The sequence below is a fragment of the Bemisia tabaci genome, chromosome 10 (genome assembly GCF_918797505.1).
Source record: "Bemisia tabaci chromosome 10, PGI_BMITA_v3".
Classification (NCBI taxonomy): domain Eukaryota; kingdom Metazoa; phylum Arthropoda; class Insecta; order Hemiptera; family Aleyrodidae; genus Bemisia; species Bemisia tabaci.
The window spans coordinates 40,500,443-40,522,580 of NC_092802.1; the positions used below are offsets into that span (position 1 = coordinate 40,500,443).

The 22,138-nt window shown below is 39.8% G+C and overlaps 2 protein-coding genes across 2 annotated transcripts in view; one reads left to right on the plus strand and one right to left on the minus strand.

Annotated features, from left to right (window-relative positions):
• Positions 1 to 22,138, minus strand: part of LOC140225684 (uncharacterized) — a 157,357-nt gene that overhangs the window by 114,382 nt on the left and 20,837 nt on the right. The window lies entirely within an intron of this gene.
• Positions 116 to 10,007, plus strand: LOC109031934 (uncharacterized). Its single transcript, XM_019043792.2, has 5 exons — positions 116 to 528; positions 1,090 to 1,304; positions 2,888 to 3,287; positions 6,137 to 6,482; positions 8,289 to 10,007. Exons 2-5 carry the CDS (start codon positions 1,090 to 1,092, stop codon positions 8,597 to 8,599), a joined length of 1,272 nt encoding a protein of 423 aa, XP_018899337.2. The 5' UTR covers positions 116 to 528; the 3' UTR covers positions 8,600 to 10,007.

Here is a 22,138-nt window from a genome sequence, read left to right on the forward strand (position 1 = left end):
CACTTGAGATCTAGAGCCGTGATAGTGAAGAGAACAATATCTGCATTTCTGTATGAGCCATGGTTAGCACACGCTTTTAAGTGTTTCAAAGGTTCATCCTTGCATGATATTTTTGCTATCACGGCAGTAGAAATCATCGCATTAACTTATCGCCCCCCTCTTAAGCCTAGGTAGATGATCTCATACTCCATAATATTAATACTCTATATGAAATACGATTGCAAATGAGTTTTATGTGTAGTGGGCGAGTGTATTTTGAAAATGAGATTATGATTTGCACTATCATTTTACAAATAGTCTAGGAGAATAATATCAGTTCTTGAGCGTACTCGTGCTGAGTAAATCCTGGATATATTTTCTTAGCCTTTTTTTATGATCCTGAGATCTATTATACTGTGATGGAACTGTTTCTGCAATCATAGTGGTTTCAGTTGGTATTTATTCCGTAAAATTAGTGCAGTGCAGTCTTCTTGTCAGCGCTTCCCGGAGTGAATTTGATTCGCAAAGGAGAACTAAACGGAGTAAACGGTAAGCCGTAATGGATAATATTTTGGAGATTTCTTTCAAATATTATAGAAAATACTGCAATCTTTACATGAAAACACTGCAAAAGTATCACGAAAATACCATTGTCAAAATTTTCAGCATTCCGCTCAAAAATCTTGTCAGAAAACTTCGGAAATATTTCTCAGCAATAGATATGCAATATGAAATACACCCAATACGTTGAAAATGTTCTGAAGACTTTTTGTTTTGCTAGTGGGTCTTATTTTGATATGGTCCATGTATTCAAACATTCCCTCAAGAAAAACTAAACGGCAGTATCCTCACTAAGAAACATTTTTTTGTTAATTTCCTCATCAAATTTCTATTTGAGACAACCAGAATTCCCGTTATCCCAATGGAATTCTTCTTAAGAAAATTAAAATCCCATTCAGCGAGAATTATTCCGGTTGTCTCAAATGGAAATCCAAATAGGAAATTATTACCAGCATGTTCCTGTATGTGCTTTTTCCATGCTCTAATGAAACCCATGATGGCATTCAATACCTACAATGATTATGCAGCACCATTTCGTCACTTGTTTAGATGGATTTGTTGGAGCGCTTAAACACGGTAATTTTTCCGGAAGCAGTAGGAGCTGGCTGTTTCGGAGAAAACGTGAAGAAATTCATTCGTTTCAAAGTTAGCAGCCACCCAGGAACAGAACAATATTGTTCCGATTCCACTTTTGGACATGTTTTACTCGAGAGAAAGACGGGTTTCTGCTTTGGCCTACCAGTCTTCGTAAAAACACGTAACAGGTGGGTAGGACTTTCCTTATAAAAAAAAAAAAAAAAAAAAAAAAAAAAAAAAAAAAAAAAACTGGAAAAAAGTCTCTTGTATCGAAAATCTAGACTGGTATAAAATTTCACATTAGAGAACACTGCACTCATAAAAAGGTATGACTCTGAGACCCATAAAAAATGACTCGGAGATCCATAATTTCTAACCACAGTGACTTACCGTCTACAGTATGGCTTTTTGAGCCATACTTTATTGGTCGTCTACCTATAAGCATGGTTCCAAGAATTATATTTAATGGCTCCATGATCCATAACCTCGGCCGGTAAGTCACTCTTCCTATACTTGTTTTTTGAGTGTGATGATTCCATCGGATTTTCACCTGAATCTAAAGTAATTCCGCTTAAATGAAGAGTCTAAGCTCTCGATTCAAGCAAAATTCTGATAGAATCAAGGGTATTTTTTATTATCACATTTTTCGAGAGTCTGCTCTCTGGATCCAGGAGACTTTTTTTTCCAATGAACTAAGTCGGCTTAAGTAGCCCTAAATTAGAAAGAAATGGAGATGTTGCATGTGTGAGGAATTTGCGATTCGACTGTTAATTCTTATGTAAAAGTTCGCGAGAAACACGATGGTGCCAGTGGTTTTCCCCTGAAATTAACTTCCAAGCTCAAAAAAAGCTTTTAAGTTGAGGCCGAAATGGAGGGGATATCCCGTATTTCCTCCATTTCGGCCTCAACTTAAGAGCTTTTTTTGAGCTTGGGAGTTGCTTCAGAGAAAACCAGTGTCACCATCGTGTTTCTCGCAAACTTTTACATAAGAATCAACATTCAAATCGCAAATTTCTCACACATGCAACATCTCCATTATAGAAATTATAAGAATAGTGGTACCTGATCGCAAAATGAAGGCCCCTTACTACCACTTTTAAATCCAGCTTCTGCTCCAATTTTTACAGGTCCAAATTCCCGACCGAAGCCGAGGCGAACAGCATGTTCCAAGGCCCCTTACTACCACTTTTAAATCCAGCTTCTGCTCCAATTTTTACAGGTCCGAATTCCCGACCGAAGCCGAGGCGAACAGCATGTTCCAAGGCCCCTTACTACCACTTTTAAATCCAGCTTCTGCTCCAATTTTTACAGGTCCAAATTCCCGACCGAAGCCGAGGCGAACAGCATGTTCCAAGGCCCCTTACTACCACTTTTAAATCCAGCTTCTGCTCCAATTTTTACAGGTCCAAATTCCCGACCGAAGCCGAGGCGAACAGCATGTTCCAAGGCCCCTTACTACCACTTTTAAATCCAGCTTCTGCTCCAATTTTTACAGGTCCAAATTCCCGACCGAAGCCGAGGCGAACAGCATGTTCCAAGGCCCCTTACTACCACTTTTAAATCCAGCTTCTGCTCCAATTTTTACAGGTCCAAATTCCCGACCGAAGCCGAGGCGAACAGCATGTTCCAAGGCCCCTTACTACCACTTTTAAATCCAGCTTCTGCTCCAATTTTTACAGGTCCAAATTCCCGACCGAAGCCGAGGCGAACAGCATGTTCCAAGGCCCCTTACTACCACTTTTAAATCCAGCTTCTGCTCCAATTTTTACAGGTCCAAATTCCCGACCGAAGCCGAGGCGAACAGCATGTTCCACAACGAGATTTTATTCTACAAGACGATCGTTCCCTTCCTCCGTAAATACGACAGATACGACATCCTAACTACAAGCTTCCCGGAGTTCCTGTACGGAAAAGCGGGCGACGACCATAATCCTGAAGATGACTTCATTGTATTGAATGATCTCCGTCATAGAGGTTTCCGGCGGTTCATAGGAAAACATTTGGATGAGAATCATTTCCAGCTGATAATGGACAGAGCGGGAAAGTTCCACGGGTTGTCGATACTGTGGCGAGATGAGGATCCAGATGGTTTTGCCGAAGTCACAGGCCGGATTAAATTACTCGATGAGGCGCAGTTATGGGCGGATTTTGCCGAAATCAAATGCAAAAAGGTATACAATATCTTAAATTTATATTTTCCAGGGCCGGATTTTCCTACTTGCCGCCCATGGGCCGCCTGAAATTTTGCCGCCCCCTTCTCATTCGTTTTGAAACATCAATAAAATCCATCAAGTGAACGTGCCAGCGGGGGAGGGGTGCATAAGACGCGTTTACTCGTGTTGAACACATTTTTTGGGAAAGCCCTGTCAACACTACTAGCAAAAGGTCACGGAACTTTGCGCGAAAGTCAAGTTTCGTAAACCTATCTCTAATGGACAAGACCTTCCATTCATAAGAAATGAACGAAAAAATTATGAAAAAACAAACACAAAATTTGGTTCAATGATTTTAACTTTCATCGCCGCGCTGCGCCGCGCCGCGCCGACTGCGACGTGTTTGGCGCCATGCATGAAGTATTCACGCAGTCTTGTAGGCGCTATACGTTTCACGCTGACCACAATAACCGCACTGTGTTTGATGCAATGCGTGAAGTATTCGTGCAGTCTAGTAGGCGCTAATAAGTGTTACATGCCGATTGCGAGTTCTTCTCCTTTTCATCTCAAGTCCTAGTCGCATTTCTCCCTAAGTTGCACCGTTCCAGGCCAAATTGTGTGTTTGGTTTCTCTCTTAACTCGACTAATTAAAGGTGCTGTCTCTTGTATCACTGAAAGACGACAAAATTAGGAATAACTATACTCTCAGGAAATGAGAGATTTTGTAGCCGAGATTTTTTTTTCTAAATCCGAATTTTTTTTATACCTACATTTAAAAAAATTGCAAAATTTGCCGCCCCCTTGATTTGCCACCATGGGCCGCGGCCCATGTGGCCACCCTCTTAGTCCAGCTCTGAACTGGACAGCGTTTAGCGGAAAGAAACCAAGCCACATCAGCTTTTGGCATATTTAATTGGGAAATTGTATATTTTACAAGAGAACGTTTGTGCGTATTTTTGGGAAACTTGCTACGTACTGTGCAAAAATTCACTGAAATTTGCAAAAAAAATCGCACAACCGTTTTTATGTAAAAAATAAATTGTTCGATTCAATTTGGTGGTTGCGATGGACAAAGGAGGTAGGTAATAGACTAACTAACGGCAACTCACTAGAGACCCTGTAGTTAGCCCATCATTTTCTTCCTTGAGTCTATTAGAACCACCCATGTCAACCAATAGGATCGCTCCATACTATTTATGTCTTCTTCGTCTATCGCTTTGTCTATCAATGGAGAATTCGCATGCAAATTTTTTATTGCTTCATCTGAAAGTGCTTAAAGAGCTGATTTCACAGTATTTTTCATAAATTTTTTCTGATATGGGAAATAGTATAAACAAGCAGTGAACTCCAACACAATGTGTTGATAAGGCGCGTCATTAACTCGCACATATCAACCCCTTTAGTTTTCATTTACAGAGATTTCAAAAAAGGCAAGCAGCACAACAAGAGAATTCACGATCCAACACTGCAAGGTCAACAACGCACCTTCACGAGACCGTGTATTGTGAATCTAGAAAGCTATTCGAACAAATTTAAGTTTTTTGATCTGCCTCAAGCAAAATCTTATCAGATTCTTGAAGAAAAGTGCTACGGAAAAATTTAAGCGAAGAAAGGAAAAATTCTGTCGAACTCCTAGAAGATAAAGTCGATTTAAAGGTATTTTGGGGCTAAAATACCCAAATTACCGGTATTATAAATACCGTTATATTATTGAAAAGAAATTGACTCGATATAAATGCAATTGTATTAAATATGTCTTGATTTTGTTATTTTAAACGTCTTTTCATGCAAAGAAGCTCAACCATGTCCATGCTTTATTCATTCATGAATTGAAAGTGAGCAATCCACATCCCGAAAATCTACCGATTTGCCGTAAAAAATCGCAGAAACTTGATATACCAGGTCGATGTACCCACTCTTTGAATTAACTTCACACAACAGTATGATTAGTTCTTTTCTAGATTTTGAGAAAAGAATCACGTCGGGGTCACCACTTTGTTGAGCTCAGAAAAAAGGTCAACAATATTAGGTATAGATAAATAAACACATTTTTATTAATAATACCTTTTTAAGGATAAATTATGACTGGAAGAATCATACAAGCAGGACTTCTTTTTTCATATATATTAGGTTAAGATGAAGAGAAAAAGTGGTCGCCACGGAGACCATTTAGCATAGCATATGCTTCAACAGGTACCAACTTTTGAAAAGTATAACCGAGGTTACAGATCTGTCAAAGCAACGTTTTGAACAAAACGAAGGAGTTAAATTCTCATTCCGAGAGTGCCGACCTGCTCAGCCATCCTCGAATCAGTTCGCTTGATTCTGCTTATATATGCATATTTTAAATCAGCGCGTCGCATTCTTACGCTTTTTTTAAAAAAACCAAGTAACGTAGACTCTTGGTATTCACTGCACATAAACTAGCGACCCCCAGAATGAGAAACAACTTTAAATCATAATTATTGTTGGATAAATAAACTTTTTACACGCTTTGGAAAATCTCAGAAGTTCGCGGTAGTCACTTTTCGGTAAGGAACTAAGGGACTCGGTTATTGTATCGAGCAGGGTTCGAAACGATCGCAAAGGCGGTATACTACGTATACGCGCCAAAATCAATTTAAAAATGAGAAAATGCACCGCCTAGTGACGTCATCTGGCGGCATTTCCCATTTAAAGACATGTATTCTAGCAGTTTAGATCATTTTTTCATATCTCCTCCAATAATTGTTCAATTTATGAATCAAGGGTATCCTCGTGTTCACTTCACTCAGTAGTTTCCACTTAAACACGAAATTCGTCAAATTTCATACACTTGCAAATGCTCCATTTAATGAGCCCACTGAAATGATGTAATCCTGTTGCAGGTTTTCAGGGAGTACATGTTCCGTGGCGTGGATCCCCTGCGAGAGGATCCTGCGTACAGGGACCGCCTTGCGGGGATCTCAGGGACCCTGGAGCGCGCCCACGAGCGGGTGGACGAGTGCATGGTCGCCGCGGGCCCTTTGACGGCGTTGATCCAGGGCGACTTCCACGTCAACAACATGATGTTCAAGTACGGAGCCGACGGCACTCCCGTCGAAGTGGCCTTCGTTGACTTCGGCATCATCAAGCTCTGCTCGCCGGCCGTCGATCTGTGTCGCGTCGCCTTCTTCAGCATGTCGCCGCAGATGAAACGGGATCACTGGAATCAACTTCTCCATCAGTACCATGGTGAGCGTCCAGTCAGAAAAACTAACCTAAATCTTGTGTTAATGTGGACGTATTTCTGTCAAACGGAACCAGAGGCAAGTGGGAAATGAAGGGTGTGCTCGCTAGTTCTCGGGCGGTAAGAGTGCATGGGAATTGGACTTATTTCTGCCAAACAGAACTATGTGCATTAAGACGTGAGCCCTGTTATGCATGTATGCTTATGGGTCTCAGGGCTCATGTCTTAATGCACATAGTTCCGTTTGATAGAAATACGTCCAATTATAAAGCGCCAGTGACGTCAGCGGCAACGAAGCCGTCTCCGTTATCCCTCTTGCTCGGCATTAACTCGTGAGCCCTGTCCACAGCGCTCTATTCCCATTCCCACGGCTCATGAGTGCCGAATTCATTTGGCACATAGTTCCGTCTGACAGAATATAAAATACCGCTTTTCCATTTCTCAAAAGGGAATCATTCCCAATTTATCATTGTTTCTTAGGCAGCTTGCTAGAGAACACCCCATCTTTCCCACTTGTCTTTATTTCCGTTTGGCAGTTCCATGTTGACGGTGAAATTTGTAAAACACGTATCTCAGGACTTCCTGTCACACTTTATTTTTTAAGTAGATGTATTTAAGTCGAATCGAACCGAACCAAATCCATTCTGATAAGATCCCTGATATTCATAAGCATGCATACACTTCGGGCTCAGGTCATAATGGACGTTGTTCCTTTTGATTTAAATGCGTCCAAAAGAAATACTACTCCACGTCAATTCTGAAAAACTTCCATGATTTTCCTTCTCTGCGCAGGGAAAATCTCTGATAACATCTAGGAATTATATTGATTTGTTCTCCCGCAAAAAAATAAAATATAAGAGGAGATTTTCGAGCGCCGTAAACGAGATACGTGGTTTGGGGGTTATTCACTGTCGATGTACAAAATGTATGAAGCTCAGAATGTGCATCAGCAGTAATTCTGCAAGTATGTTATAAACTTTAAAAAAAAAATTGTTGAAAACATCGAAAAGTAGAAAACATTTTGGCACTCATTGACTCGATGTTTGTGAGAGAGGTATCACCCATTGTGTCGAATGAGCGACATTCATTTCCCAAATTTTCGATTAATATTCACGAAGTTGATGCCATTCTACTCACAATCAGTATAAATGCTGCTGCACGTTATGGATTTAGTTTCCTGCACATATTTGTGGATTACCATAGTTATTACTTCTCAAATACACAGACTGTATAGAAGCGCAACGTAGAGGCATTACTCAACACCAGATCACTAAACCATGGTGTGATGGATTCGAGTCTCCTGTCTCATAATATATGTGAAAAATTTGCAAAAATTCAAGATGACACCTTCACGATTCTCACATTTTTCGAAAATCCCACGACACTTTTTTAGGTTTCCGTTCATGCCGAACAAATTTCCCGAGTCCTCAGCATTTCTAATTTTTAGGTTGTCAGACACCCGATTCGTTTCTTCATATGTGCTGGTTACACGCTCAAATTTCCATCTATTTCCGATCAAATGGTGACTGGTGCGCACCATCTACCATCAAATTTCTGCGTCCTGCAAAAATTTGATTGTAGATGATGGAGCTGTGGGGCTCATCCTTCATCTGATTTCCACACAACCGTGCTTATTTCATGCTTATTTCAATCAACACGCTGTTTTAATTAATTTTACTCATCAATCTAGATAACTCTCGACTGCCATCTTGATCATCATTTTGATCAATTTGACGGAAATTTGAGCGTGTAACCAGGCCAACAGGCGTACTTTCATCCGAATAGAGATCGAACGATATTTATTCTTCCAGATTCGCTGTGTCGTCAGATCGGCGACCACCGCTTGAAACCCTCGTTTGAGACAGTTGACGTGGATATCCGTACGAAGGGGATCCATTCTTACTGCTGTGTTGCGACCGTCATGCCCATGGTGATCAGTCTGAAGGAGGGAGTTCAAGTGCCCCAGCGCCCGAAACCGACGAATTTGGACCCTGGGGGTCTTCAGGAGGCGACCGAGGCTTACATAAAGAGGATGAAGGAGTTGGGAGGTGCCGATGTCACTGAGTTCCTGGTTGATATTGTCAGGCACATGGTTGACAAGCAGTTCATTTTTGATGGCTGAATTATTCTTTATTCCTCCTTCTTTTTTCAAGGCAACATGATTTTTCACACATCATAGTTGCAAATGGCAATATGCTTCTGATCTCATAACAAATGCAAGTATGTAGGCAGGCGCAAGGGTGCAGGAAATTCTTAGCCTTCCCATTTTAAAAACTTCTTCTTTCTCATAAATTTCATAGATATGACTTTTTCATGGTTCTATGCCTATTAATTGCCGTGATTTTGCGCCCGGTTTGGCCAAAATAAACCGCGATTTCGACGACTTTCCTTCTGCAAAACGTCGTTTTCGGGACCTTCCCATTTTCATCCGCGATCTGGCCGGTCGCATGGTCGAGAATTTTTTGCACCCCTGTATGTGGGAATAGAATACTTTTTTAAGGAGGTGCTTTAAAGTCTTAAGCCTTTTGAATCGCATTTGACAGTAGGAAACCATCAAACAGGGTTTTCAAAATCATGAAATCCTCTTCTCCGCTTTTATATATTAGTATTTTAGATGTTCAGTAATGCACAGTGATAAAATACATACGATGTATTTTTATCAGAAAAACAAAAACTATTACCTGATCGATGCATTTTATCAGATGAAGATGAATATCCGCAGGATTTTGAAAACACTGCTCAATCGAGCTGGTTTCTTATGTTAAACGCGATGCGCATTATGTTAAACCTCTGGTAGATCAGAGGGGTTCATTTTTAAATTAAAAGTATGTGAAATTACTTTAGAGATTACAGAACATAATGCAATTCAAGTATATGCAATTTAGGGTGGCCCACAAAAAATGAATTTCGGAAATTTATAGCCGTAACCCCCTAAATCGGTTACAGCATATTCAAAAACACGGAAAATGAAATTTGGGGTCAATCGGACAAAATTAACCCGACGCGCAGTTGCCATTTATCCCCGCAAAAATAGCGAATTTTTACTGTTTTTCAGTAATTTTTCGCTCCCAAAAAATAAAGTCGGAGGGGTCTGCAAATTACTCAGAGGGCAAAATTAGTTCATAAACTACACCCTAGTGAAGTTTTGGACCCCCTCCATGCTTTTGACCCGACGCGCGGTTGCCATTTTCACGCATGAAAATAGCGAATTTTTGACTGTTTTTGATGATTTTTCCCTCTCGATAAATTAACGTTACAGATGCCTAGATTGTAATCAGAGTGTGAAATTAGTAGCTAAGATGCTCCCAATGCTCCCCTTCTGATAATTTTGACACGCTGCGACGTTGCCATTTTTCGGAGCAAAATCGTGAATTTCGACTTATTTCAATATCATCTCTCTAGAGCTAAAAAAAAAACTCAGGAGCCATCGAAAAAGTGCGCTAAAACAAGGTGATTATATCATGAGTATCTTTTTTGAAAATTTGGACCCTGTAAAATGTTTTACTCGGCGTGAAGTTACCACTTGGCAAACAGTGGTTGACGGTAACAGTCAAGTTTCATACGTTAGCGCGCCTTCAATTACACTGGATACTGTGCAATACTTTCGTGGTGGAATAGTTGCATTGGCACCTACAAACCTAACAGGGATACTGTACTCATTGCGCAATGCGTGCAGTATCCCTGTTAGGTTTGTAGGCGCCAATGCAACTATTCCACCACGAAAGTATTGCACGGTATCAAATGTAATTGAAGGCGCGCCAACGTATGAAACTTGACTGTTACCGTCATGGTGTCAGAGGGTATTTTTTGACGAGGAACTTGAAACTCAACTCAAATTTTTAAATTTTTTTGTCCGATTGACCCCAAATTTCATTTTCAGTGTTTTTGAACATGCTGTAACCGATTTAGGGGGTTACGGCTATTTTCCGAAATTCATTTTTTGTGGGCCACCCTAATATGCATACATCCTTAATTCTCTCCTTATTCATTCATACATCCTTGTACCTACACGAAGAAGGTTATTTCAAAATTATCTGTAAATACTTTAATAGCCTGAGACGCTGAATGTCTTAAAATTATAATAACTAACTAACTATATTCTCTAGATCTGAGGAAAAAGCATATGCAAGCGATTAGACAGATCATAGTTGAGATGAGTACTGGTGCAGTACATAAGTAGATTACTGCACTTTTGGTAGCCTCTCTAAGAGTAGAATAATATTTTAAGGATATATAATTATTACTTTAAATTTTGCGATTCCCAATACAAATCAAATTAAGAGGCTGGAATATACAGATCAAATTTTTCTCTCCCTCGTAACGAGATCACACCCTTTGAAAATATGATATTGTATTTTAAGCCCAGCAAATGTTAAAAACTTTATTTCTATGCGATATTTATTCATATTTTAGTTAATATGTTATGAATAAATCTCTTGCTTACCTAGCCCTGATGGGCTTCATATTTCATTAAGTGCACACGTCCCGAAGCGTGGCGCCTGAAATTCTTCGCACACGCGTGTCTAGAACCAGCAGGATCACCGGTGGCGTAGCGTACTTTGCGATATATCGATTGATCCATCATTTAAACCTATGAAAAAGGATCGATAAACAGGGTGTATGCAACGAACACCTTAATGATCGATTCTTTACCTTAGCTTCAAATCGGGAAATATCAACGATCGATCATTCACGTCTCGCCACTGACGATCACATCAGGGCTGAAAAATATTTTACCACAATTATTTTCCAAAAAAATCACTTCCCTTCATTCTATTTCACATTGAATTGACTGCTCATAAATATATAAATGAAGTAAAACGGTGTTGTCGCTTAGCAAAACTGGATTTCATCCAAGACAATTAAGGTGTCATCAAAAATTTAAAAAAAAAAAAAAAAAAAAAATGTCAGGAATCTTTCGAGACTTCTGCAAAACTTTTTCAGGACCCTTGCAGTATTTTTGCCTTGTCATGGTCGACAATTTTCAGCAATTTTAATTGAGACCGACTCAATCTTTGTGAAAATTGCTAGTAACTGAAGGATCCATGACGGGTATGTAGTATAGAAGAAAAATATTTCCAACTGACGACCAGATTTTCACTCGTGTGGTTTGGTTATAAGGTATGGAAATACTCATTCCATATTGTACACCAGAGTGACTTCTTACTTATCAAAGATTACAGCATATGCCTAAGATTTTTGGTGCGGTGGCGTTTGCGGACGTGGCGTTTGCGGATCTAAGAATCGGGTGGCGTTTGCGGATTCTCATATTTTGACGGTGGCGATTGCGGACAGGCGGAACAGGGCCGGTGGACTTTGCGGACCAGAGAATTTCGGCGGTGGCGATTGCGGACGGAGGGGTAGGCACGTGCATATGCTGCCCCCCACCCCTGCGCTGTATATTAAGGAGAAAAATTACCGGAGAGGCTCTGGATTCCTTTTCGTGGATGTAGAATGAAAAAAATATTAGTATTAAACATTAGTATTATATTAGTATAAAAACATATGAGCAGTGAACATACAGTAAATTTTTAAAAAAAAGGCATATCAGAAATCGCAAGAAACTGAAAAATCGTCAGTTTCAGTCCATTTTTAGGATGAAAAATATGTTGCAAATTCTAGTCCAAAATTACTGAAAGTCAAAAAATTAAAACGTGTTTTCATTTTTCTTATGTAATTTTTTGACTTTCAGTAATTTTGGACTAGAATTTATAACATATTTTTCATCCTAAAAATGGACTGAAACTGACGATTTTTCAGTTTCTTGCGATTTCTGATATGCCTTTTTTTAAAAATTTACTGTATGTTCACTGCTCATATGTTTTTATACTAATATAATACTAATGTTTAATACTAATATTTTTTTCATTCTACATCCACGAAAAGGAATCCAGAGCCTCTCCGGTAATTTGTCTCTTTAATATACAGCGCAGGGGTGGGGGCAGGATATGTACGTGCCTACCCCTCCGTCCGCAATCGCCACCGCCGAAATTCTCTGGTCCGCAAAGTCCACCGGCCCTGTTCCGCCTGTCCGCAATCGCCACCGTCAAAATATGAGAATCCGCAAACGCCACCCGATTTTTAGAATCCGCAAACGCCACGTCCGCAAACGCCACCGCACCAAGATTTTTAGGCTGATGTAGTTAAAAACATCACTTTATTGAACTTTAATTGTTTGATCAAATTACTGACTATCGTGAATGTAGGTATCAATGCTCGCATCGTTTAGAGGAGAAATTAAGCGAGCATCTATATTCAAAATCAGAAGTGGGTATGTGAAATCACGAGAAAATGAAGGTAAATCTGACATTTTTACCGTGTCACAAAATCACTGACGTTTACGTCGTGAAATGTGGAAACCATGAGCGCAGCTATTCTAACTCCGGCGAAAAGCAAAGATTTTCCACTTACCGTTGCGATAGCTAATAAACTCCTTCATTTTCACGTGATACCACATTCTTACCCCGGAGTTTGAATAGTTGCGCGCATGATTTCCTCATTGCCGATGCGAGCATGTTACGCACGTTCATAAACGGCAGCAATTAGAAATAGGGGAAAAGCCAAGATTCGCCTTCATTTCCGCGTGATACCACATACCTACTTCCGAGTTCGAATAGTTGCGCACTTGATCAGGCTTCAAGCGGACCCATCTTGTCGTTTCCCACCCGAAAGAACGTAACTACATTCCAGCGTTGTCCAATTTCCCCTCGAAAATTGCACTTTTATCGGGAGAATCTTGGGCATTTGTAAAAAAAATTTTCAGAATTGTTCTACTGATCTCATACCAATATCAGATAAATTTTAGGGGAAACTCGGGCAGGCAGATTCTTTAAAAAAATTTAATGATTAGAGTCCACTCGTCGTTTCCCTCACGAAGGAAAGTAACTCCATTCCAAGGTTGCAAAGTTGACTCAAACAAATCAATTTTTACTTATAAGAATGTACCTGTGCAATCGCTGCGTTCAACTTTTTCGTCATTTAAGGATGAAAAATCAGTGATATTTCCAGCTGCATATTCCCAATATTCTCATGGTGAAAATATAATTTGCGAGGAGAAATTCGGCAATATAGAAATGTCGTTACGTTTCTTCCTCCGAGAAACGACGAATTTTGTGATCTTGGAATCACTGGAAAAAAAACACATTGGATCTTGAGTCCAGACTCTTGAAAACATTGACAAGAAAAAATACTCTTGATTCAATCACATTTGAGCTGAAATCAAAAGGAAATCCGCTCAAATTAAGAGGCTTGGTTCTTGATTTAAGCTTAAACCTGATTGAATCAAGAGTATTTTTTCTTGTCAATGTTTTCAAGAGGAACACCTTAGCAAGGAAGGCTATAGCGATGTTAAATGGAATCCTCTGGGATCAGCGGATTTCCAAAGATAACAAGAGGAGGATATACAACGCTGTAGTAAAAAGTATATTAACATACGGATGTGAAGTTTGGCAGCTGAAGAAACGGACACAGGATATGCTAAGAGCAACGGAGATGGATTTCTGGAGAAGGTCGGCAGGAATTTCTAGGAGAGATCGGGTCCGTAATGATAGAGTGCGTCAGATAATGGAAGTCGAAAATGACATCGTGTTCGACGTCATGACCAAACAACTTGTTTGGTATGGTCATGTCAATAGGATAACGGAAGAGAGGCTGCCAAAAAAGATGCTTGATTGGGTTCCTCCTGGGAGAAGGCGTAGGGGACGCCCAGTGAGAGGTTGGCGACAGGGGGTGTTAAGTGAGATGAGGGAGTGTCAACTCCCTGATAACCTGTGGGAAGACCGAGCTTTGTGGCGATTAGGTGTCGCAAAGCGCCAAAGAGCGCTATAACAGCGACTCGTATGTATGTATGTATGTATGTATGTTTTTAAGAGTCTGGACTCTAGATTCGATGTGTTGTTTTGTTCCAGTGATGAGTTTTGTTCCTTCAATCGGGAAACGGCAATCTGTCTCCCCGACTTGCATCGCTGGTTATCAGGAGAGGGCTGGGAAAGACATCGATGAACACCGTCATAGCCTCCAGTTTGAACGGGAAGAAGAGCATTTGAATAAGGAAAAAACAGAGTTGCCAGTTTCGGAGAATCGCCACAAGTTCCGATTGAAATTGATAGGTGGTGGGTGAGTGTGTCCTGACGAAGCTTACAAGTTTGTCGCGTTAAATCAAGAACGGAACTTACAAGACAACACGGATTATCCCTGGTCAGTCCCGCCCGGCACTGCCGCACAGTGGATCCAGTCATTTGAGATGTCGGACAAAAATTTTTTCACTTAAACTGCAAATTTTGATGTTTATTTTGTCACATTTTGAATTTCGAAGGGTGCTCATAGTAGAGAATTTCACGAGGAAACCAATGGAACCACTTTTAAAACCTCAAAGGTGTGTAAAACGGAGTTAAAAGCGTTTAAAGTTTCCAAATTTTGTCCAACTTTTCCTATTGACTTGTTCCATTGTGTGCCGCTAGTAATCCCTACATGTTCGTGAAATTCAAACCGCGCCGCCATCCTCGAGTCTAGACTGAATCACTCTGGGCTCTCGGACATCCTCGGGCACGAAGAACAACCGGCTTTTCGCGTTATTGATCTGATTATCAAATGTCGCCAATGCTTGGTTGGTATATGCTAACACTGTGTAGATCGTGATTTCGTAACGGACATTCTTGAGGAGACAGCGGCGCTATCCATTCCAAGAAAAAATTAAATTAGGATAGCAAAAGACTGTAGAACACAGCACTGCTCTGCTATGCAAAAACGCTGTATGAACTTTCAGACGTTGTCATATTTCCTTCAATGAAAACCGGATCTGTTGAGAAAATTTTGAATATTTTTCTTGGAATTTTTCTAACAGTTTTGTTCGTGATTCAATCTAAAAATTTCAAGACAAAATAAGCATGACTTCCTCAAAAATACATATTTTACTCGAGGAAATCTTGCTACTCTCGAATGTTCATACGGCGTTTTTCCTTAGCACGGCAGAGCAAGACCGAGAACAACCTATACTGCACCCAAGCCCTAGTATTGTTGCAGAACCGGGCATATTTTGTCAAAAATTTTGCAGATTGCTTGTAGATAATGTGAAGATAAATAGGTGCAATTTTCAGATAAGAACGCCGAATGGTGTAATAAAAATGCATAACTGACCGCGTTTAGCAGAAAAGAACCAAGCCACATCAGCTATCTCCAAAATTAATGGGCAATTTAATTCCTCACAAGAGATCGTGTGTGCGGATTCCTTTGAACATTTTCAGGAATTTGCCTCGCAATATGTGGATAAGTCGCTGAACTTTGCACAAAAATCCGCACAACACTTTTCATGTAAAAAAGTAAATTGCCAAATTACATTTGGCAATAGCTGATGAGACTCAGCTACTTCTTGCTTATTGCAGTACAAATAATATGAGTAAGCCAAAAATAGTGGTTTCTATTGCAAAATGCAGTCCAATAATTGGTCGGAGTTCTACGATTGGTCTGCGGTCCTTCAAAGATCTACCGGCTCACTGCTGCCTGCATGCACATAAGATCATAAATGCATGCATAAACAACGAATACCCAATTCAAAAAACATCGCACATTCGATATTTTCTCATACCTGGCTTTATGTCTCCCTAATTTCCTATGAAACGCTGACAATAGAAATGCAAATGGAACAAAACGAGGGAATGCACCGAACAAAGCCTGGTGTCCATTCACCTTCCGAGTCGCACTCTCTGCATTTACATTAATTTTATGCCACACATTAAGAATATTTTCCGGTAAAATTAGAGATGCTGAGACTGCAATTTCACACTGCAACGGCCTGAATTGGACGTATTTCTGTCAAACGGAACTATGTGCATTGAGACATGAGCCCTGAGAGCCATAAGGATATATGCATGACAGGGCTCGCGTCATAATGCACATAGTTCCGTTCGGCAGAAATACGTCCAATTACGCATTCAAACACCGAAAACGTCGGTTCTACGAATTCTATTGTTTTACTCTAAGTGAAGTAGGCAAGGCAGAGTGTCCAGGTTCTACACAGAGAATAACCGCCGTTAGTTTATTTATAAAGCATTTATTCTTGCGATTCCCTGATTGTTTGCTTTGGTTGACGCACAGTGAGAAGAATAAATGAACTACATTTTGCAATTAGGAGCCACGATTTCTAGCTCACCCGTAAAAACACTTACGAGTTTACGGAAACTTATGGAACATGCGTTGTTTTTAAACTGAGCTAGAAATTGGGAGGGTATGAATTCGATCGACATGAATCGATCAAAAAATGAAAACGGGAATCGATCGGCATGAATCAATCGACACCGATTCGATAGACAAATTATTAAAAAACTGGTGTTGATTCGATCGACAAGAACCGATCGAAAAATGAAAACGTGAATCGATCGACGTGAATCAATCGACACCGATTCGATCGACAAAATTTGATCTATTCACGGGTTTGTCAATCGATTCACGGGTTTGTCGATCGATTCACGGGTTTGTCGATCGATTCACGGGTTTGTTGATCGATTCACGGTTGCCAATCGAACGGTGTCGATCGAATCGATGTCGATTGGTTCACGTCGATCGATTCACGTTCTTGTTTTTCAATCGATTCACGTCGACCGAATCGACACCGGTTTTTTAACAAGTTGTCGATCGAATCGGTAGCGATCGATTCAAGTTTTCAGTTTTCGATCGAGTTATGTCGACCGATTCACGTTTTCATTTTTCGATCAAGTCATGTCGATCGAATCCATAAATTGTATTTCCTAATAAATTACAAAATGAAGTCACAATAATCGGGGAAATTATTCATGAGCCCCGAATTGTAATTGATTCAGGTGTGTTTGACTCTTTGCCAAAAGCTCATTACGATGATGAAACTGCAGAAATGCTTATAGATCATTTTGTGGTGTTGTAAACTTCTTATCATACTTATTTTTACGCGGAACCCCACTGGACGTGATTTCTTGAAAAATTCGGTAATTTTTCGGTCCTTATGAAGAATATTTTGCACAAATCCCAAGTCATAATGTTGATTCAATCTCATTAAAAAAATTTAATAGGATTGGAGATTTTGAAACCCCGCAACCGAGCGAAGTATTTTAGTAGTTTCACCATCGATTTGGATTTTTTTATGCTAAAAGAAACTATGTTCCACACAATCCCTATGCTTATAGTTCCTTTTAGCATAAATATGTTCATTTTAAAAGACAGTTTTGAAAGGACCTCTGAACAAGGAGGACTTGCAGCAGCAGAAGTAGCAACACTGTGAACTGTGTTAAGCGCGGGTCTTAGGACAACTCGGCTTAAGTGGGCTAAAAAGTTGATACGAGTTACACATTTCTATCTCTAAAAACTGCCGCGAAACATACCACTAGTGCTCTCTTGTGGACGTTATACGCACTACCTCTTTGTTGATGACACTTATCCCGTCATGCAGTATGCTGTCCTTGGTGCTGAGAACGATATGCCACGTTTGACTTAATTTTCGATTTTTTGGCACTTATCAGTTACCGTCGGCTCGTTATTGATAATATGACTCTAAGCATGATTTCGCACAGAGTAATCGCTTTCAAAGTCACAATCAGTGAGTCAATACTTAAGAGTGCAAAAAGTACCGGGGCTCTATCAATCTTTATTTTAGGGAGTGTACATCAACGCGACTTTGACAGGCTGCGGGACTTAATCAAAGTTGCCAAATTGTGCGATCAAGTTTGGATATTCCACATGATTGATTGAGTGATTGGATATTTTACATGAGTGATTGAGTGGTGAGTGCTGATGAATAAGCTACAGATCTCGATTCAAGAAAAAATCCGATTGGATCAAGAGTTTATTTTTTATTTTTTTTTTCTGTCAATTTTTTTTAAGAGTCTGGACTCTGGATCCGAGAGACTTTTTTCCAGGATGTGAAAAACCTGGAGGAACGCTCTGAAACACACAATAATGTAACTAAGATTTCGCAAGAGCGCGTCATAACTATGATAAGTCATGTATACAAATTGCTTACTTTCAAGACTCCTTTTTCAAACGTACCTCGAATTCCGCACCATTGTACTGTCATGCTAAGGAAGATCGCCGTATGAACCTTCAGGCGTTGCCAAATTTTCTATAATAAAATACAAATTTATTGGAGAAATCGTAAATATTTTTCCTCTGATTTTTCAGACTATTTTGTTCGCAATTTATTCTAAAATATCTGAAAATTTTAAGGAAAAATAAACAAAAATTTCGTCAAAAATACATGTCTTATCCGGGGAAATTTGGCAACTCTCGAATGTTCATACGCCGTTCTTCCTCAGCACGGCAAAGTAGAAAAAATTCGTGTACTTTCCGTACTTACCGACCATTCAAAATCCGTGCTTTTTCGGTGCCTCCTTACTTTTTCCGTGCGGTAGACACCCTTTTATCCGGCAACAATGAACTCAATACCCGATCGAGGTTACGTACGTAGTAAGTTGCGATGGATAGATAAGACTGATAAGAAGTCATATTCGGAGCTATCACTAAGTTTATAGTCTCGTTACTCAGTGAGCTTTGACTTGCCTCGATCGAGGTTGAACATGGGTTCACGGTAAGTTTACTGCACTGAAAAACGGCTCCATTGCACGCGAAGATAAAGCTCGTGTTGATAATTTACCGAAATATTTACGAAATTCTCCCGAACAGCTATGTGAGATTAATGACCATTTTTAGACCATTTGGCAACGCTTCATCAGACCGATCAAATTTTCAGTGTACCTGTATTGATTGGATATTTACATGGAAAATTACGGAAAGGATGGAGTGGTATGTTTGAAGCTAACTTGAGCTCAACACAATTCAAGGAATCATACACTGGGAAAAAAACACATTGGATTTAGAGTCCAGACTCTTGAAAACATCGACAAGAAAAAATACTATTGATTCAATCAGATTTAAGCTTGAATCAAGAACCCAGCCTCTTAATTTGAGCAGATTTCCTTTTGATTTAAGCTTAAATCTGATTGAATCAAGAGTATTTTTTCTTGTCGATGTTTTCAAGAGTCTGGACTCTAGATCCAATGTGTTTGTTTTTTCCAGTTTATGGGGGAGTGGGAGTCAACCTTAACACACCACTAGCTATTAGAACTGCACTGTTCAAAATCGAGGAGTGAAATTCTGTTGCGGAGTTTATGTGTGGATTGCATTTTGCAAAAAGGGACCAAGAGCATTGCAATGATGCTGAAATTGTGCAACTTCGTTCGTCTTGGAAGAAAAATCTGATCATCTATAAACGTTTTCTATTTTACACGCTAAAAACTGTATAAAAAACAAAAATTACCATCCAAATTCCATATATTTGCATGATTACAGTACATAGTTTCATACTGCTAAGGGTAGAGTTGCACAATCTTAGGAGCATAGCAATTGGACTGCATTTTGCAATATGGAACTATATTTTCTGGCTCACCTGAAAAAAACACTTATGTGCATAGGGAAACTAATGGCATATACGTTGTTTTTAAACCGGGCCAGAATTTATAGTTCCAAATTGCAAAATGCAGTCCAATTAATGCTCCTGGTTCCTTTTTGCAAAATGCAATCCATGCGTATATCGCCCGAAATCCATGAGTTATATGAATGCGAAGGGAAATGAACATTATGAAAACTTGTGACACTCCGCAAAAATAATAGATTCCGCCCGAAAATAGTGTAAGTCACTCCGTTAGGAGTATTGATTCCGCTCCGTATTTATTTGGATTACATTTAGCAATAAGGGACCACTATTTCTGGCTCTTCCATAAAAGCGGGTATCTGAATGGGGAAATTAATGGGATATAATATTTTGTTTTTAAAATGAGCCGGAAAAAATGATCTCTGATTGCAAAATGTAATCCATTTCATCCTGAGTTTTTGGGCTCTGTATAGACTCCCGCACAAAAATTCTCTCCAAAATTGGTGACAGTGAAGACTTAAAGAAAAACGTAAAAAAAGTATCAAAATGTAAGAGTTAGGAAATTGTTTTTTATTTTTTTTCTCGAACCTCAGATACTCGAGGAGCCTCAATATCTGCGGCGCTAACCAATTCCACGCTCCAATATCTTGCCGTGCTAAGGAAAAACGCCTTATGAACCATCAGGCGCTGCAAAATTCCCCCGAAAAATCACGAATTTACAGGCAAATTTGTGATTATTCCTCTTCCGATTTTACAGAGAATTCCATTCGTAATTGAATCTAAAAAGTCTGAAAATTTCAAGGAGAAATATTTATAATTTTCCTCAAAAGTAAAAATTTCATCAAACGAAAGGCAACTCTCGAATGTTCATACGGCGTTCTTCCTTAGCACGACAGTATCGGCAACAGCTAAAAGTAATCATCTGATTTTCCGAAAAATTAATCAGTGATTTTGGCGAAGCTCTAATCCATCGGTAGCTAAACGGTTTGTCGCGTCGACGGAGTTGGAGGCGCCAACTCTATTCGCGGAAACTTTCACCTCTCGATTCGAATGATGCCTCATCATTTTTATCGAAACCGATACATTCGCACCCTGCCAACTGACGACCACGGACCGATTAATTGGACGTATTTCTATCGAACAGAACTATGCGCATTAAGACGTGAGCCCTGTTATGCATGTATGCTTATGGGTCACAGGATTCATGTCTTATTGCATGTAGTTCCGTTTGATTGAAATACGTCCAATTGAAGTATAGCTCGCTCCTTATATTAACGACCTTTTCCCCCGGTTTCACCGTGGGAGACATACAATCCTAGGGTCGTGTTTGGAGGAAAGCAAATCTGCCACTTCTTAATGCGGTCAGTGGCGATTCTTGAAAGTCGGCAACACTACACTGCGGGGCTAAGGAAGAACGCCGTATGAACCATCAGCTATTGCCAAATCTCTATTACCAAATCATTAATTTTCGGGCAAATTTGTTGCTATTTTTCCCCGATTTTTTTCAGAGAATTTTGTTCTCAATTTTATATTGGTGATGAAGGTGATTTAAAAAAATTTACCTGACATTTTCGTCATTTTCCCTAACATTTTCGTCATTTTCCCTGACATTTCCCGTTCTCCCTAACTTATTAAAATTCCTTGACATTTCCTGGTTTCCCCTGACTTTGGCAACCCTGTAATATTCACCATTATGACCACGAAACAGCATATTGACTTGACCTATAGCTGAGCTGAAATTTCAGTGGGCATCACTCAAACTATAACTGATGTACATTCTCGTGAATGTTCTTACTCTCGTTTTTCATTCATAAGAACTCTATTCACCGTCAAAGCAGCAACGCTGCCGTGCTAGGGAAAAACGCCGTATGAACCTTCAGGCGATGCCAAATTTCCTTTAAAAAATTACTAATTTTCAAGATAATTTGTGAATATTTTTCTTCCAATTTCTCAGGAAATTTAGTTTGCAATTTGATCGAATATATCTGAAAATTTCAAGGAAAAATATTGATAACTTTCTTCAAAAATGAATTTTTTCCGAGAGGAAATCTGGCAACTCTCTAATGTTCATACGGCGTTCTTCCTTAGCACGGCAGAGCGCCTCGGTACGCTAGCGCGGGTGCGGTGCATAGTGCTTAGCTCCACATTAAGAAATCTTTAAAGATAATTAGCTCTCTCGGTTGGGAAAGAGTTTGCTCACGGTGTGCGCCAAGATTGTTTACTGGTGAATTGGTGGATCGGTGATCGGTGAGCGATGACAAACTAGTG